Source organism: Ahaetulla prasina, chromosome 3, assembly GCF_028640845.1.
Source record: "Ahaetulla prasina isolate Xishuangbanna chromosome 3, ASM2864084v1, whole genome shotgun sequence".
NCBI classification, from domain to species: domain Eukaryota; kingdom Metazoa; phylum Chordata; class Lepidosauria; order Squamata; family Colubridae; genus Ahaetulla; species Ahaetulla prasina.
The window spans coordinates 128,150,180-128,169,704 of record NC_080541.1 but is presented as its reverse complement, the minus strand read 5'-3'; the positions used below and the strand labels follow the sequence as shown (position 1 = coordinate 128,169,704).

Genomic DNA, 19,525 nt, shown 5'->3' with positions numbered 1-19,525 from the left:
GCAATATCGTTTTTCACCCCTTTTATATTGACCCAAATACATTCAAGATGATTTTCATCATTGTTGTGCTCTATTTCTGTAGAGATGTAGTTATTTCTTATATATAGTGCAACTCCACCTCCTCCTTTATTTGGTCTATTTCTTTTAAATAATTTATATCCCTCTAGCTGTATGTTCCATTTGTCAGTTTCATCCCACCAAGTTTCCGTAATGGCAACAATATCATATCTACCCTCATTTACTTGGATTTCTAATTCACCCTGTTTATTCCTCATACTCTGTGCATTGGTGTATAGACATTTGAGTCCATTTGGATTGATCTTGTGTTTACTGTCTACATAACCTGTGTTGACTGCCCCTACTTTCATGCCACCTGTTGGTTTAGTGCACATGGTATGGCACTCACTGTTAAATGCTTGGTTTTGCTTGATAGCATGGTTGATAGTCTTACCCATACAGACATCTATGTTACATGCACTGATAACCCTTTTAGTTTTCGATTGCTGGGGACAGAAATTTTCCTTATCAGTTAATTCTCTGTCCCCACTGTCCGGTTTAAATGTTTATCCAGAAAATCTGTGAATGTATTGCTAAGTAACTCAGTCCCTTTCTTTGATGGATGCAATCCATCTCTTTGCTTGTTGGTTGCTTGTTGGTTGTTGTTTTTTAATTACTTACCAGCAATAGCACTTAGACTTATATACCGCTCCACAGTGCTTTACAGCACTCTATGAGTGGTTTACAGAGTAAGCATATTATCCCCGACAGTCTGGATCCTCATTTTACTGAGCTTGGAAGGATGGAAGGCTGAGTCAACTTTGAGCTGGTCAGGATCAAACTCCTGGCAGTGGGCAGAGTTAGCCTTCAATACTGCATTCTAACCAATGCACTACTTAAACATTAATGCACCTTGTTTTTTCCATCAAAGAGCTATATTATCTTCATATGCTACCATGTTGTTGTACTTGTCAGTGTTGTTTTGGGTTGATGTTTCAAAATCTGAAGACTGGGTCTCTGAGAGAATTTGGGAATAAGGCTGTTACCATATATGGTAAATGAATCATAAAATTAATCCACAATATGTTTAATACTTTTCTTCTTGTCACATGAAATATTATAATTGAGCAGTAATGGACTCTAGATAAACTCTGGGATTGTATTCAAGAGTTTGGGAATGTGGATCTCCAAGACCAAATGTTGTAGTACTTTGTTCTTTTCAGCAGCATTAAATCTCTGGCAGAATAATTACAGAATTATGACAGTAATTATGTATTTTTCCAGTATAAGGCTGACTACATGGCTTGCAAAAGTTCTGAAGTTCACTATTTGACCTAGCTAAAATAGTCGCTACACAGAAGAAAATTCAGATGTAGACCCATATATGAGTTATGACTGCAGAAAAAACAATTGCAACCAGCCTGACTTCCACTGAGGATCTGTGTACTGCATGAACCAGAAAGAGGGCTGAGAAAATATCTTCAGACCTCTCATCTCTCACTTCCTGGACATAATCTATTTTAACTTCTCTCCTCAGGGCGCTGCTATAATGCATTACATGTCAAAACAACCAGACATAAAGATAGTTCCACCACCACCAGCCCCGGTGCCATCACTCTGTCGAACATTTAATTCCCACAGCTCTATCTCATTTCTCATCTTTTCTCATCTTCTCATTTTTCCTACAATCTTCTCCTATTGGTTTCTTATGATTTATCAGCTGTTGTTTGTAACTTATGATTAATGATTCTAACTATGGTTATGACCTATGACCTTGCTGTTTATATGTATACTGTGAGCTTATGCACCCGAGACAAATTCCTCGTGCATCTGATCATACTTGGCCAATAAAGAATTCTATTCTATTCTATATTCTTGCACAACTAACCTCAGATATTGCTCTTCTGTGATCTTGATATTTAATCAGGGCTCCAGTAAAATCAGCAAGACTTGATTTTTAAATAAACACAAACAGAAACAAATTAAAGCTTTGCTGAGCTGAACCGGGATATAAAACACTCTATTATCCAGATAATAAATTGGATAATTACTATATATAAGTAACCCTTCCTGTTGCTCTCTCTACATATATATCTATAATTCTATACATTTGGGGTTTCCATTCCTATAATTCCTACATTGCAAGGACAATAACAAAATATCTTGAACAATCCCAAAATAAATGGATATAATGCCAAATCTAATTTAGGAGCTTTTCCCAATAAAGTTTGGAAGCAAATTGTCCTAGCAAATGCATGTGAAACTGAGAGAGTAGTTACATGCCACCATTTCAGTCTGAAAAGTGTATGAAGGTTTGACCCATTTAGATGTAGATTTTGGTTTCTAACTCTCTGTGACCGTGGTGCCTTCCAATTTGCTTATTCTCACTGGAAAGAATTTATTTTACTGATAGCCCAGATAAATTACAATGAAATCTTCTATTTGCAGTGTTCTAACCATTAAAACGTTGTAGATGGAATGTTTTAATGTAAGAAATCTGGAATATGACTAGATTAAATCCTTTCCAGTGGGAAATAAAGAACTGGAATGTACAACATTAATATTGTTCATTCAACCAGAGAATCCAGCATTCCACAGTAATATAACTTATCGTATGTAAAAGATATTTTTCAATCATCCTAACCTTGAAAAATTAGCATTTGTTTTCTTAATGCAGGCTGGCCATTACATTGTGAAAAAGATTAAGCAGTTAGTATGGAACCACATCAAAGAAGCTGATGCACATTTGAAGTTCTGAGCCTTTCTTTGTTCCTTTATCAAGTCCCAAATGATGCAGCTGTGATAAACTAAATTTGTTCCCTCAAAGGAAAAGAAAAAAGAAATTAAGGTGTCCTAGATAACTGGACATTTTCCCCTCCTACTTTTACAAGAGTAGGAGAGGCAAGGGATTCTGCTCAGATCAACTTCAATATTACCCCAGTATTAAATTACCATGATATTTAATGCTACACATTTAATTAATGAAGCATTCTACATAGCTTGAGGTGCTGACAATGTTGTGTTTCAGAGCATGATAAACTTTTTAGGGATTAGGTATAAGCGCATGAACTTATGCAATCACAGCAATTTAAATTAAAATTAAATTAAAAAGAGGCTTAATTCATTCAATGCTCTTACCCCAAGGTTTCATCTGAAATCTGTTATATTCTAACTCATAATTTCACCAGATTTCAATACTATCATTAAAATCTCAAGTCAGAATAAAACCTTGCTAGTTTTTCTTGTAAACATTACTAAAGTGTGTGTGTGTGTGTGTGTGTTTAGATAGATGCCATCTAAAGACACTGCAGGTACCAGGTTGCCAATCCTTCTATTTTTATTAATATGGAATATCATCACATTGTATTGTGTATGAAAGCTATGGCCCTGGATCTTTCAACTATATTATTAAATGGCTTCTAATTCCACTATCTCTTTATCACTTTCCTCACTTGGTAATAGCAAAGCTCAACACTTCTACATCATGAACCTGCTCTATTTCACATGAAAGCAACTTCTGAGCAAAGTACAATTGAATAGAACTGTTGTCAATTGGGAATGATTGAGTGAAATATGTCCACATTTCATAAGCCAGTATCATAGTCTATTTCTGTCACAGGTTTTTACGGAGGAAAAGGCACAAGCCTTATAGGTTAGGCAACCACAATTCCAGACATACTTTTTCCATCATTCAGTTTTATATTATTACCTGCAGAATGAACATCTACATGATTGAACATCTACATCAGCGGTTCTCAACCTGTGGGTCGGGACCCCATTGGGGATCGAATGACGATTTGCCAGGGGTCGCCTAAGACCATCGGAAATATGGGAAGTATACTTGCGAGTTGAAGAATCGCATCCAATGGTTGACTCCATAAGCCAGCTGCAGGCTCTTCAAATCGCTAGCTGAATTCGGCTTCAGGCGCGATCAATTAAAAAAGAGAGAAATCTTTGCTCTGATGTCTCCCTCTCAAGCCAGCTGCAATCACTCCCAATCGCTAGCCTAATCTGGCTTCAGGCGCGATAAACTTAACAGGGGAGGAGTCTCCGCTTTAATGCCTCAGTTCTCAAGGCAATCGCAAGCAGTTCAGATCGTTAGTCAATATGGCTTCAGGCGCAATAAATTCAAAACGAAAATAATTTTATGGTTGGGGGTCGCCACATCGTGGGGAATTGTATTAAAGGGATCGCCACATCATGGGGAATTGTATTAAAGGGGTCGCAGCACTATAAAGGTTGAGAACCACTGATCTACATGGTGCTAAGATTTGCATTGGGCTAATTTGAAAGTCTGAGACAGGATCATGGCAGCTATGGTGGTTGGGATGAGCAGAACCGATCAGAAAGTACCAACTTTGCAGAAAGGCAAGCCAAGAATCCTAATGCAAGAGAAAAAAATTTGACTCCAAAAACATACTCACTAAAACACTTCTTTATTGGAGAAGGGATCTTATATCAGATTATTTATAGCGTACTTTATCCATTTAATATACTGTTACATCCAATCTGGCTTTTTAAGAACTTCCTTTTCCAAATATATGCACTTGCCTGCTAATCTTTCAAGGGGAACAGAATTGCCTCATCACTGTGTATATACGGTACCCAAAAGAAAAGAAAATACTTTAATTGTGAATGCTGCCTCCACACAAAAAATCAATGCCAAAACTAATATTACTAATAGACCTACTGTGGTTAAAAAAACATGCATGGGTGAGATTCCAGATGTTCCTTGCACATGTTAAGTGAACACATCCTGCTACGCAAGCTAATTCTGCAAACCTAAGATATATTAGAAAAATACTCTAACCCCTTAAATCCCTGGGAGGTGGCCAGTTCCTTAAAAAAATATTTCCAAGAAATATTTTACTTTTATGCCTGAAAGGTGTGATTCCCTTTGATATTTTTGTTCCTAGCTAAGCTAGACAGTTACTCTGAAACATGACTAATGGAACTTCTATTTGGTTCATAAATAATCTATATTTTAAATGCACACACTTTTTCCCCATAGACAAAGGCTGTAAGTGTAGTAAAATTCAACCTATATCTACAGTTTAAACCTTTAAAATAGGTTGGCAAATAAGAGCTGGACCAGAGCATGACTCTGTTCTCTAGGTGTTCTGTAGTTTAATACTATAAAATCAGGGGTCCGTTAAACAAAATGCTGGAAAAAGAAAAAGAGAAAAACTTGGAAAACCAGCTTCTATAGGATTAGCCAGATTATAATGTTTAGAAACAAAAAGACAGTTTTGTGACACCTTAAAAGATTACAAATTTAGTTAGGACATACAAATTTCATAAAATCCATTCTAATTCAGCTCATCTGTCTGGAACCTGCACTGCATATTGGACATAAATACAATCGAGAGAGTCCAGAGATATTTCACAAGAAGAGTCCTCCACTCCTCTGCTCGCAATAAAATACCTTATGCCACCAGACTCCAAATTTTGGTCTTAGACAATTTAGAACTACGCAGACTTCAATCTGACCTAAGCATAGTACATAAAATTATCTACCACAATGTCCTACCTGTCAATGACTACTTCAGCTTCAACCACAACAACACACGAGCAAATAATAGATACAAACACAAGGTAAACCGCTCCAAACTCAAGCGGTTCTCCAAACAAAAAATATGACTTCAGCAACAGAGTGGTCAATGCCTGGAATGCACTACCTGACCCTGTAGTTTCTTCCCCAAACCCCCAAAACTTTAAGCTTAAACTGTCTACTGTTGACCTCATCCCATTCCTAAGAGGTCTGTAAGGGGCGTGCATAAGTGCACCCGCATGCCTACCATCCCTATTCTAATATTCCTTTTTATTTACTCTTTTCATGTATCCAAATTATGTTTATACTTTTACCTGTTGTCTTATAAATGATTGACAAATAAATAAAATAAAATAAATAAAAATAAATTCATGGAAGCTTGAGTGAGATCTGAAACATTAAAGTACCAGAAGACTTTGTAAAGTTGATATGTTGTGTAACCGCTGTCTCAGTTCAAAAGGTCTCCACATTTATTCCAGTGATGTGCTCACAGAATGCAGCAAAGATATCACCAATACCAATTACTAACTGCCTTCCATTGAGGACCTGTATACTGCACGAATCAAGAAGAGGGCCGTGAAAATATTTACAGACCCCTCACATCCTGGACATAAACTGTTTCAACTCCTACCCTCAAAACGACGCTATAGAGCACTGCACACCAGAACAACTAAACACAAGAACAGTTTTTTCCCGAAGGCCATCACTCTGCTAAACAAATAATTCCATCAACACTGTCAAACTATTTACTGAATCTGCACTACTATTAATCGTCTCATAGTTCCCATCACCAATCTCTTTCCACTTATGACTGTATGACTATAACTTGTTGCTGGCAATCCTTATGATTTATATTGATATATTGAGCATCAATTGTGTTGTAAACGTTGTACCTTGATGAACGTATCTTTTCTTTTATGTACACTGGGAGCATATGCACCAAGACAAATCCCTTGTGTGTCCAATCACACTTGGCCAATAAAAATTCTATTCTATTCTATTCTATTCTATTCTATTCTATTCTATTCTATTCAATTATCCATTTCTTATGTTAATTTTTCAGAAAATAATGTTACTCAGAAGATTGGTATTGCCAGAGGATTATCTGACGGTAAGGAAAATGCTCAGTAAAAGGGAACTCTTATTTCCCTTCTCAAATTCTCCATTCTCCAAAATCTATTCCTAGAAAGTCCGGTTGACAAAACAGCTTTGTTTGATGCTGAACCTTCTCTGAGGGTTAACAATTGCAATTAGAATCTTCTTGTAAATCCAGACTTGTCATCTACCACTTTGCATATAAACAGCTCCCCCACAAACCTCAACTGAGAATTTCTCCTATTCTTTACAATTATTTTTGTTAGATCGGATGGTGGAAGAGACGGACACAGCTCTTTCAGTAAAAACAGCTCTTTATTAGTAAACCAGTACAACCCAACAACTTGCTTGTCTGGCGGTGTCCTCTTTTATAGAGGGCTGTCAGACGGCTTAACTAAGGAGCTTTAAGTATTTTCCCGCCATTTTGGAGGACCTGAGTGAAGCCTATAGCTCACTCCTTATTTGGTACATAACAGTTTTATTTGATTCTAAGACCTGATATGAATGGCCTCATTCTGTATGCACTTATTTATATACTCCATGCCACTGAACAACTTTATGGAACAGATGGTAACAATTAAATATTATTTTTTACTTTTTTTGCAGGAAAAAAAACATAGCAGATAGGAGCCTATTTTTTACTGGTCAGAGAAGGGTATGTATCTCCCTTTTCCATTTTTTTATTTCAGTTGGTGATGATTGCATTTACTCTCATAAAATAGAGATCTAAACATTTTGAATTGTTGACTGATGCCCAAAAGTATATTCATTCTTGCAGTCATTAGATTAAAATTTCTGCTTTCCATAGTAAGAAAAATATAGGAAATATTGGCAATGAATGCCAAGATCCCTTCAACCCAGTAAAACCCAAGGATAGAATTACAAATTACACTGCATAGAGGATTCCCATCTGGATAGCAATCTTGTGTCTTATTCATTTTCTTCTCCCTGTAACTTTTAGACACATTTATTCAGGATTGACAGCAAGCATCGTATCATCAGTTAGGCAATGGCTTGATTTCAATCCATTATATATTGATGTGTCTCTGTTTGAATGTGCCAAATATTATATGATTGAAGGAGAGCCATTTCCCAATTCTGGAAATGAAAAAGTTGAAGAGGCTCAAAAAGAGAAGAAAGAAAATGTATATGCTGTGTTCTTTGTAAAACTAGGGAAATGTGTATTACATCTACATGAATATATTTAGTTATATGGAGCAGAGTTGATGAGTATATGATTGCTGAACAACCAATATACAAGATATTGTATAATGTATATGAAGAAAAAAGGAAGTTTGAAGAACACAAAGCAAGAAAGGGTTAAGATTAAAAGAAGCAGAGAAAATGCAAAGCATTTTTATGTAAATAAAATATTGTTTTTTAAGTAGAGATTTCGGAAGCCACAGAAGCAAGAGAAGGGGAAATTTCAAGTTTTGAATGGGCTGCATAATGATACAGGGAAGAGAGGAAGTGAGAAAAAAATAGACAAGAAAATCATTAACACCTGGAAGTATGTTGAAAAATAGGGAAACTGCAGGTGTAGATATTATAACTGGAGAAATATTGAAGTATTAATGCAATTTGTATAGTAGCTGCTTTACAAAGTAAAGTTGAATTCTGAAATGTTTGCATGAATACAAAGTTGGAAGTTGGTTACTGAATGCAGTAAGAGTAATATATGCTGGAAGTCAAGCATTAGTGAGAATAAACGAAATGGTTAGCAAACAGTTTGGCACTGAGTCGAGTATGATATCTCCTTGACTATTTAATGATTAATGGATAAATGTACTGTACTTTTTGGAGTATAAGACGCACTTCCCCCCCCCAAAAAAAGTGGGTGAAAATTGTGATACATCTTATACACAAAATGTTGCTGAAGCCCCATTCACCTGCCAGCCACCTGCCCTTCTGCTGTTTTCAGCCTCCGTGCATCACATTTTTGGCCAGTTCCAGGCAGCGGGGAGCAGCAGCGGCAAATGGGCCGTGCCAAACAGCCGCATCAGCAGCAAACAGGCCATGCCAAATGGGCCGCAGTGATGAACAAGCCCCGGAAAACAGGTGGCGTAGAACGGGCCAAGGCAGATTTTTTTTTCTCGTTTTCCTCCCCCAAATAGGTAAGTGTGTCTTATACTCTAGTGCATTTTATAGTCTGAAAAATACGGTATATGGAATGTTTGTGATGATACTAGAAGTATGTTAGTCAGAGACATAAATGAGAGTGGCTTTGCAAGGATCCTCCAATCATTATCTCTCTTGGGTTCTCTGACTAGCAGAAGGAATGTAACACATTTCTTCGTTTATCTTCCGATATTCTTCAATATTTTTGAATATTTCAAATCACTGTTGTGTTAATATTTTTTGATTACTCTCTTGGGTTATATTATATCCTCAGTATGCCTGTATATTCTTTGAATGCTGTCTCATATTATGTTATTATGCTATTTCTTATTTTGCCTTGGAATAAACCTTAAGTCTTCATATTGTGTGGTTATTGTGTCTAAATCCAAAAAAACTCTGTGATCCAACTCTCCTGGCCTGAGGACAAAGCAATGTAAACGTTTCTTGTTTTAGTACATAAAATGAGTGATAAGAGGTCATTAAAATCGTATGTACCACATGGACAATTATATTTCAAACTTGCATTTGAATCCTTGATTCCAGAACCCAAACATCTGGATGCAGTCCAATAAATATCCACAAATATTTTAATTCTACCACAGGAGGAACAAAAGCAAGCAATATGGTGTCACTTCTTTCAGGCAATGTTAGAGGCAAAAGCAAAGGAAATTAAATATGATTTAATTTCTGCAACATCTACAGTCAAAGAACTTGGTAAGTGTGTGCAAAGGCAAAGAGGAATCCACTGGATAAAAATATCAAGCAAATAATTAAAGAGGTATTCCAGGCTTTGCTTTCTTTTGATAACCAAAGGACTTGCCTAAGCATATAATGTAATTGGACCCTAAGAATGCCAGTTAAATTAAACTGGATCCTAACCATACCATTTCATTTCACTATCTGAAAGCACTGCAGTAACGTCAACCAAGCCATTTAGTATAATATCCTCATAATCATTAACAAAATGCAATGAAGATTCATTAATGGGTGATTATCACAACATCAAGTGATAGTAGAATTATGCAAATTCTTCAGAAGTGGTGTTTTTCTCCAAAGACCACCTATGTGTAATTAAAATCTTTAAAATAGTTTACTTCACTGTGAACTGTACATCCATGCTTGTATGGAGACAGCTAGGAACAGTTTATGAAACAGCTACAAATGCTTGGGAAAAGACATTGCTGCTTTAATGATTTGGAAGAAGGGTACTTTTTATGCACTCCCCTATAGGGAAATACTACTTTTGAAACAGTATTTGTCAATTGCCATAGATAAGAACATTCTGATTTTTTTCAAAACCAACATCTTTTAGGAGGACTCCAATCAACTTGAGTTGTCAAGAATCAGCTAAACCAAGTGAGACAAACTGAGCTGACAACATGGACATGCAAAATGTTTTTTTAAAAAGAAAAAAGAAAAAGAAAAGAGAAGAAAAGAAAAGAAAAGAAAAGAAAAAAGAAAAGAAACGATATGCTTGCAAATAAAATGACTTTTACCTCTCTTTATTTGAAATTGCAAAACAAAAAAGCATCTCATTTCTCCCCAAATGACTTTTTTCTTTCTTCTTTTCCAAAAACAATTATTAATAAAAACAATCAGGACAATCCAGCTAAACTTAACTCACTGTTTTTTTTAAAGAAGAGTTCTTTTGCAAAACCAATTTTCAGCATTCCATTGTGCAGCCTAAGAGAATGCAGGAAATGTTTCAATAATATTCAGCTTCCCTTGAGATATTGCAGCTCATGAAAACTAACTAGTGGCCTAGGCTTTAAAAATTACAATGGGCTTCCTGCTTACATTTAACCCTCTCTATGCTCCCACACTAAGCTCTTTCTATGCCCAACACTAATTTGAACAATATGACTGCGTTCCAGTTGCATATCTTCTTCTCCCTGAAACAGAAGTGAGAACTGTGAGAACCTCTGTGCAGAGGTTTGAATAATCTAAAATAAAAATAATTATTTTAAAACAATCCATACCGTAGTTACAATTATTATAGATAAATCTACCATCTTTTTGTACAGAGCAGTATATTCTGAGTTAATGTCCACCTTTGCAATCAATGCAGCCATAATGTGAAATTATGAAAATCTGACAATGTTCAGCTTGCATAGATTGACTCGTTTTGCATTTTGGAACTCTGGAATTTGGAGAGATGCTGAGTCCAAACAGATGGAAAATATGAAGGTAAGTATAGCTGTGGAGAGTATTTTAATGAGCTGCAATTAACAGCTTTTGATGACCAAATAGCAGAATATAGCTTTAACTTATAAATAAATTCATATAAGGAAGGAAACTGGAATGGAGGCCAAGGTAGAAGTGCCAGTTCAGAGTATTGCCTTTCCATTTTTCTAAAGCACAGAGCCAATTGCAAATGTTGCCCAGGTAAGAAGCTTTAAAATGTGGTTTTAAATGTGGCATCTTCTTAAATAAGAAGAAACTTTATTTTTCCTTCCTGTTTCCCATATTTTCAAAACTCTGTGTGAAACTAGAATACAGATCAGTCATCATTTCTATAGCCCATCTCCCTTGAGCACTATATGGTTGGGAAATAATTTTGTGCAAGTATCAAGCTAGCTTTCAAAATGAATTCCAATTATCAAATTCATTTCTGTAAGAATCCTCACCGGCTGCCTTTGAAAACTATCCAGAAGGTGCTGCTTGTTCAAAATGCCTAAACATTGTTTAGTGGTCTAAACAATATTAGGCACTTCTCATTGTGTCCAGTTGCCACCAGAGCTACGTGAGCTGGTACTGACTGTCAGTTGGATTCCAGATGCAGTTTAAGGTGCTGGTTGTTACCTTTAAAGCCCTTCATGGCACAGGGACCAACTCTCTTCCATTGTTTTTGGCCATCTGGTATATTCAAGCACATCTGATATGTTCAGACAGAGTGGGTGCATTCTAATTCCCTTTTACTAAAAGTTGGCATTTTGTGAGACTGAATGTGCTTTTGTTTTGTGGTTCCCACCCACTAGAACAGCATCTTCCACAGATATAGACACCCACTCTCTTGGGGTTCTGAAAAACCCTTAAAACATAGCTTTGATCCCAGAATTGAAGTTAATATGTTTGGCAGGTGTGTGTGTGTGTGTGTGTGCTGTTTGACTTGCTGTTTGGGTCTGGTCTGTTTTATTTTAAATTGATTTATCTTAGTGTTAGATTCTGAAAGCCAGCCATGAATCTATTGGTGTGGGTAGCTATAATCAATTTAATGAAATCCCAAAGATTTGGGACAACCGTGACCTGGATGATTGAGAATCTCCATAGAAATTTAATGAACTCATCAGCATCATTATCCTCATATATTTATTTATTTATTTATTTATTTATTTATTTAATTTTGTCATAACAATATACAAAGCATCACACAAAAAGATTATATAATATATAAACATATATATGGGGAGAAACAAGGAAGTATAAGCACATATATATATATGTGAAATGAACAATAGGACAGGAACGGTAGGCACGTTTGTGCTCTTATGCATGCCCCTTAAAGTCCTCTTAGGAATGGGGTGAGGTCAACAGTGGATAGATTTTGGTTAAAGCTTTTGGGGTTATGAGACGAGACCACAGAGTCAGGTAATGCATTCCAAGGACAGATAATTCTGTTACAGAAGTCATATTTTCGGCAATCCAAATTGGAGCGGTTGACATTAGGTTTAAATCTATTAGTAGCTCTTGTATTATTGCAGTTGAAACTGAAGTAGTCTTTAACAGGAAGGACATTACAATAGATGATTCTATGAGCTAAACCCAGGTCCTGTCGGAGGTGACGGAGTTCCAAGTTTTCTAAACCCAGGATTTCAAGTCTGGTGGGATAAGGTATTTTGCTGGTTACGGAGGAGTGGAGAACTCTTCGTGTAAAATACCTCTGGACACGCTCCACTGTATTGATGTCAGAAATGTGATATGGGTTCCAGACAGGCGAGCTGTAATCAAGAATTGGCCTAGCAAAAGTTTTATATGCTCAGTAGTGTGGTGTTTTTGGAAAAGAAGCTACGTAAGATTTGGTTAACAACTCTTAGATTGGGTTAACAACTCTTAATTATCCAGAACATATACAGGATCAACTTAAACCATTTGGTTAAAAAATTATTAATGCTGGGTTGAGCAAAAACCAGGATCTCAAAACCTTGGGAGAACTCATGAGAGGTGACATCACCTCCAGTAAGCACTGCATTACACTGAACAAGTGGGTAGGGATGATGGAAACAATGGTAGCTGAGAAGAAGTACTATTTCTTGAACTATTCGGAGTACCCCGATTACTCTTCCCTCTCTTCCTTCCCTAGCACAAGGTGAAGTTTCAGGAAGAGATGATACAGGTCAAGTAATATAGAAGAAGCAATGCATTACTCAGCTTTCCAAAAAAGCAAATTCAGTGTCATCTACGACTTCTTCTCGTTCTGCTCTATTATCCAGTTCTTTGTACTCTTCTATAACAAGAACACCAAATCTAGAGTGGAGGGGTTGAGCATTTGCTCACTCATGAATGCTAACGTCTCCCAGGAACCTTTAGATTTGACTTGGCCCTAATCGAGGGCCCCAACTTTTTAAAAATGTTAAGAATAGCCATGTCCAAACAGAAGATTTCATACAAATCTTGGCATTGGTGTCATATTTTGGGTCAGCTATGGGGTATATCTGAAGGAATACTCTGAAAGGATGCTTAAGATTGTCTATGTCAGGGATCTCCAACCTTGGTCCCTTTAAGATTTGTGGACTTCAACTCCCAGAGGTCCTCAGCCAGCTTTGGGAGTTGAAGTCCACAAGTCTTAAAGGGACCAAGATTGGAGACCCCTGGTCTATGTAAAAGACAAGAGCCATAGGGTGGCCTTCTGTAGCAAAAGAGGTCCTATTTCTCTTAAAACTGGTCATTCTGATTTGCATTGGTATGGACATTATACATAAACATTGGCATTTGCGTATTTTACACAATTCTCTACATTCTTCTGTCTTTTTTTGCTTAAGCTTTATCTAATATTGAGGAAATAGTTGCTTTAACTACATTTCTTCATCTCATTTCAGCTTTCCAAGGATTTCCAGAAAGGCTGCCAGCACTAAATTAAAGGGACTATCACTCTAAGATGCTCTTAAATAGGCAATTGGTTAAAAAAATTATTTAGCAAAGCCACCAACATTTAAGCCTTTATCCAAAAGAGCAAATGAAAAATGCCCCTCTGTTACAATTACGTTCTTATATTAAAAAATATTCTCCCATTTGTAGCCCTCCAGATGTACAAAATGATATATCTCCAAACTCTTAACCAGTTTGGTTTTTGGAACTTAGACAAGATATATGGAAGGTATGTTGCAAGAAGCTATAATAAGGACTAGGTGTTGCTTACTAGTTAGATGGCTTTTTTTCTACCTCTTTTTTTCTCCAATAATTGGAAAATAGCCACACAATATGCATCTATCTTAAGAACCTCCCAGTCTACATAAGGGCTTAACATTATGTGTGCAAAGGCCTTCCTGGCCACAGCTATGAGTTGTGAATCCAAGATCCCTCAATTGTGCACCCCTCTCAAAGGGATCAATGAGTTCACCATTCAGAACTAAAGATGGAGTGCTTCCAGATCTATCTTATGAGAGTTGAGCTTCAACTTCTTCTTTCCATCCAGAAACCTAGAGTCTCGAAATAATGAGACAAGACCTGGAAGGCATCACCTGATTGGCCTTGGGGTTAAAATGTACAGCTGGGTATCTTCAGCATGCCAAAGATGTTTGACCCTAATGACCTCATCCAGTGGCCTCATATAAACAGGAAATGTGAATGCATTGAGCCCTGATGTACCCCACATGTCATTTGTCTTCCTCCCACCCTTCTTCCTCCCCTTTTAACACTGAGTAAACCCAGAAACAGAGATGGGAGAATCACCAAAATATCCTTTTTTAATCCTGTTTAAAGAGACAGAGCACTAGAGGTTTTCTCCAGTTACAAAATCTAGGTCCTGAGCAAGTAATGAACCAATTATAATCAACCTGATTAAGCAATAATTCCAAACAGGAAATTCCAAGCACTGCCACCAGCTGTCAATTAACTTTACATTGGCTTGAAAACTCAGGAATAAGATGCAACTTTGTCCAAGACCAAATCTATAGAGGAGTCAACCCAAATTAAAATGAGAATGTGCAGAACCCCAGCTTGCACAGGATGTCCTAACAAATATTGCCAATATCAGAACATGCTGAGGAGGCTCAAGTAACACCAAAGCCTTCTTTCAACAATCAGCCTTTCAGCATTTGAGCTCAATCAACATGTGTTCCCAATATTTTCCCTCATGAATATGTCTCCTTCAAACCCAAAGCACTGGCTCCTTGCTACTTTCAAAGCCTTGATTGAAAAGGGCTTAGGAATTGACCTCTAGGCCAGTGGCTGGGGAATTCTAGGACTTCAAGTCCACACATCTTAAAGTTGCCAAGGTTGAGAAACACTCTGGCTGGGGAATTGTGGGAGTTGAAGACCACATATCTTGAAGTTGTCAAGGCTGAGAAACCATTGCTCTAGGGTCTTTCCCCAACTATCTCTGTCCTGATTCCAACAAATTCCTCAGTTCACATTTTTGCATCAATTACACATTTCTTCTCTCAGCTACATTTTTCTATTCTTGCCTCTTCTGTTTCTGAAAGGCTTGAAAGAAGGACTAGCAGATACATCCGGATGCTTCTCTCTCTAGGATTTTCTGTTCCAAGAAGAGCCAAATTTCATAAAATTCCAAAGCTCTTATATGAAAATTGATTAATTTTCTACTGAATATTTCAAATTTCAACTATCTTATATACAAGATTCAACTATCTTGTATAATTATCTCAGTAAGATTGTCCAAATCACATTTAAAATGTGTTTTAACTGTATTTTTAAATTTCTGGCTCACGGGATATTTTATGAGGGGAGTATACCTGATGTCAAAAATTCCATCCCATTGCTAGAATTCGGATCAGGATATGGCAGTCTGAGTAAAATATTGCCTGTTTTGTACAAACACATACCACTAACGATCAGTCTCAGTTTTTGAAGCAGTCGTGCAAGCCCACCAAAGGGCATCGTTACTTATTGCTCAGAAGAATAGAGTTTCATGTGTGCTAACACATCTTGTAAAGTATCTTTTTTTATGTTCTCCAGAGCACCTATAATTTATGTCTATAAAGATTCCCTTTCCTTTTATTGTCTAGTTCCTAATCCCATGAATGCAGCTATTATTTATTTCCAGGATAATATTAACCAAAAAAAACCTCACTACATACTGTGAGTGGCAGTATTTCTTTGATTTTTTTAAAAGAAAAGTTGGAGGAAGAATAGCTATTGTTGCTCTTTAAGTTTTGGTTGTGATGGAAATACTTCTTTTGCTGGCACATTTAACAACTTGAACATCTTACAAGGAATGTCTTTGTCCTTAGATAGCAGCTAGTGATTTACCAGACCTTTCTTTAAAATAATATTAAAAGCTCTTCCCTTTGTTCTTGACAAAGTAATAATTAAAAAAAATTCAATGTCTTTAACAAGAGGGAGCAAGAGTTATCATCTAGGAGCACTTTTATTTTATTTATTTTTTATTTATTTATTTTGTCACAACAGTATATATAAGCATAAGCATGAAAGTAACTATATAATATATAAGCATATATATAAGCATAAGTATGTAATAACTATATTAATTGGATAGAATGAAAGGAAACAATAGAACAGGAACTTCTTCAATAAAAGTAGGATTCACATTTCTGACCAAAGCTTTTTAGTAATTCCTTTCATATCTAAAACTGGAAAAATTAGTCAAGTCGTTATCCTGTAACATAGTTGTTTTTTTTCACGACAACCATTGTTTTGAAAAATCACACCACAAAACTAGCTTATAGTTATTGTGTCTTAAATTGTGTTTCAGCACCTAGGATCTGAGGATCTGGCAAGGTCACTTAAATACTGTCAGTTGCTCAAAGTGAAATCAATTTAACCCCATCCAATTCCCTAACAATCTGGAAGAAAGTTGGGTAAATAATGTTATCTAAAATACCACTATGAGACTCCAATGTTAGATCTTTGGGCCCTCTGCTGGTACACATTGCACTGCAGTGGCAGTTTCTCTCAAATGTGTTGGTGCCCTATATGAACAAAAAGCAAAACAAAAGAAAGAAAACGAATTCTTATTCTGAGGGGAAAACTCTAGACTATCCAGCAAAAAATAGCTTTACACATGCATCCCTATTATCTTATCAATCATACTGAGAATTTCACCATTCAATGGCTATTTTTTCCTTAAAGAACAAATAGAGTCATAGCTAAAAGGCAATATCTTTTATCATTCCCACAACTCAAACAAATTCCAGATGGCTTCATTCCAGAATAGCTCAGGAGAAAGAAGTAGTCGGAAGTTCAGATTTTTAAACAGACGTTTTTTGGTGTTTGTACTTTTATTGCCCTATGCCCCAGCCTAGGACAGTCTGTGTTCTCTTTCATCCAAAGATGTTTGTCAAAAGAAGAGAAAGTCTAAAAAAAGGAATAGAAAACAGATGCTATGGAGTGGGAGAGAAAGCAGGAAGAATGCACAAATGACAGTGTGTAGAAGGAAAGCAGGGGGGACAATGAAGAGACAGCTGAAGCACCAGCCATAAAAACTTTTCATGGGAAATTCAATGAGTTTCAGCAGGGGAGTGTTAAAGATGCTTTTGAAGAATATATAAAACATATCCTGTCTTTTCCAACCTGGAGTCTTCCGGACAACTACAGTTCCCATGGGCAATAGTTGTCTGGCTAAGGGTGAAGGGAGTTTTAGGGTAAATCCCCCAGTCCAGGAAATACCAGGTAAGTGAAGGGTTCTGTATGTAATTCATGGTTATTATGCTGAGGGAAGGGCCTTTAAAAGAAAAAGTATTTCATTTACCATTAAAATTTGTAAAACATTGATTGAAAACATGACATAGCATGTTTGTATACTGAATATAAACTGATGTTTAGGAATATTTTCTCCATAGATGCCATTTATAGTTAATAAAACCATGTTCTGCAGTCATAAACTCTGTTTTCAATTCACAATTCAATTCCCAAACAATGCACCTATTTTGGCACATTAATATGTTGCAGAAGTTACATTTATTTAATTAAGGAAGTCTCTTGAAGTTTCTTCTGGGGGAGTTTCTTTTCTTTTATGAATAGAATCACTGTTTTATGAATAGAAATAATTCTGTACTGTCTCTATTTTTATAATGTTTATAATGTCTTTTATAATCTAACACTATTCAAAGACAACCTGTTCTCATACATCCCTGGTCCTTTTATTTGTTACATCACACACAGACACACATACTAAGAGCATCTAATTTTAATTACACCCCAGACACACAAACCTCTGTTATTAAAATAAACCTTTAAAAATCCCCAACTATCTGTACAGGCATGTCTTTCTAAGTATCTCCCAATTTTAGAGCACTTGAAAATATTGCCTTACCTGGATCGTGGAAGGGAACCAGTGCAAAGTTGTAAAGTGGCCTCTTGGGTCTCTTCAAAGAGGTTTCCAAAATTTTGGAGGCACCTTCAATGACTTGAACTAAGTCATCGTACATTGAGCCAGTCACATCAAAGACAAAAGCCAAGGTAGATGCTCCTTGTGGGATTTCTTCCACCACAGCGGGCTCAGGTTCTACCACTCCATCTTGGGCACAGGTAGGCAAAACAAGGAGTACAAAAAAGAGTGATGCGCAGAATCCTACAGGCTGCAGGAAGACATTGTCATGGAAACCCATGGCTTTCCCTCCTTTTCTCTGGTACCTCAGCAACGTGCTCAGCTTCCCACCTCAAGCACCACAAATGATCCAGTCCGGTTGTGAAGAATGCATTGGATTTTTTTTTTCAAACCAGCAACAGAAGTCCTTTCCCCCACCTTCCTTATTTCCCCCCCCCCCCACAAAAACTTAACTTTGCACAGATTCAGGAGAAGCAGAGAAACACAACTATTTTTGCCTGTGCGAGTTGCCGGTTCTTCTTCCCTTCCCCAGCCTCAGTTTGTAAGAGTTTGGCAGCCTCTCCCTGAGCTAAGAGAGGAGTTCCATTCATATCCCCCACGCAGCTGCTGCTACTTCTGTTGCCACCTCTGGATTCTTTGGCAAGAGGCACAGGCTCTCCAAAATTCGGCTGCTATTGGAAGCCTGTGGCTGCAGCAGCAGCGGCGGCTGCAAAGACAATGAGAAGTGGATGCTCAGAACAAACTCGCCTTCTCATTGGCCAACCCCGTTTCCCCACCTTTGCCTTTGAGGCGCTCTTTTCGGGTGATCTCTTAAAAAAGGTATTTAAGGTCCCTGGAGTGCCACAAAAACCACTCAAGGAAAAGCCTCTTTTGTAAGCAGTCACAAAACATGGCACATACTTGTCACTAGGTTTGGGAGGAAGTATCTGTAAGAGGAAGGAGGCACTGCTGTTTCTTTATTGAAGAAGTTTTAAATATACTTCCAGCCAGGGGGGTCTCTCCTTAGCCATATGCTAGCTCCCTCTGCTCCAAGTAATTTGAGCTCTGCTAGGCAGAACAGCCTCTGCAGAGAATTCACACTCCAAAAGGCATAGGATTTCCTTTGTAAAACCTACTGTGATGTTCCTGAGGAAAAGTAATTGCAGCTGAGATCAGAAGCCACAGCTGCCCTCCATCATGTTGACTGACTGGTCAGGCAAACTTTTGCCAGCCCAAGATATTTTTTACATTTCTTAAAATTGGTGAACATAAAACATAGAACTAAGGAGAAATTTCCCAACAACGAGAACCATTAACTA

The 19,525-nt window shown here is 37.1% G+C and overlaps 1 protein-coding gene across 1 annotated transcript in view; it reads right to left on the bottom strand.

The window, feature by feature from the left end:
• Positions 1 to 18,617, bottom strand: part of HMCN1 (hemicentin 1) — a 292,886-nt gene extending 274,269 nt beyond the window's left edge. Inside the window, exon 1 of the mRNA XM_058177873.1 lies at positions 18,213 to 18,617. Within this exon, the coding sequence (XP_058033856.1) occupies positions 18,213 to 18,507 (295 nt within the window). The 5' untranslated portion in view covers positions 18,508 to 18,617. The remainder of the gene's footprint in view (positions 1 to 18,212) is intronic.
• Positions 18,618 to 19,525: the final 908 nt, after the last annotated feature.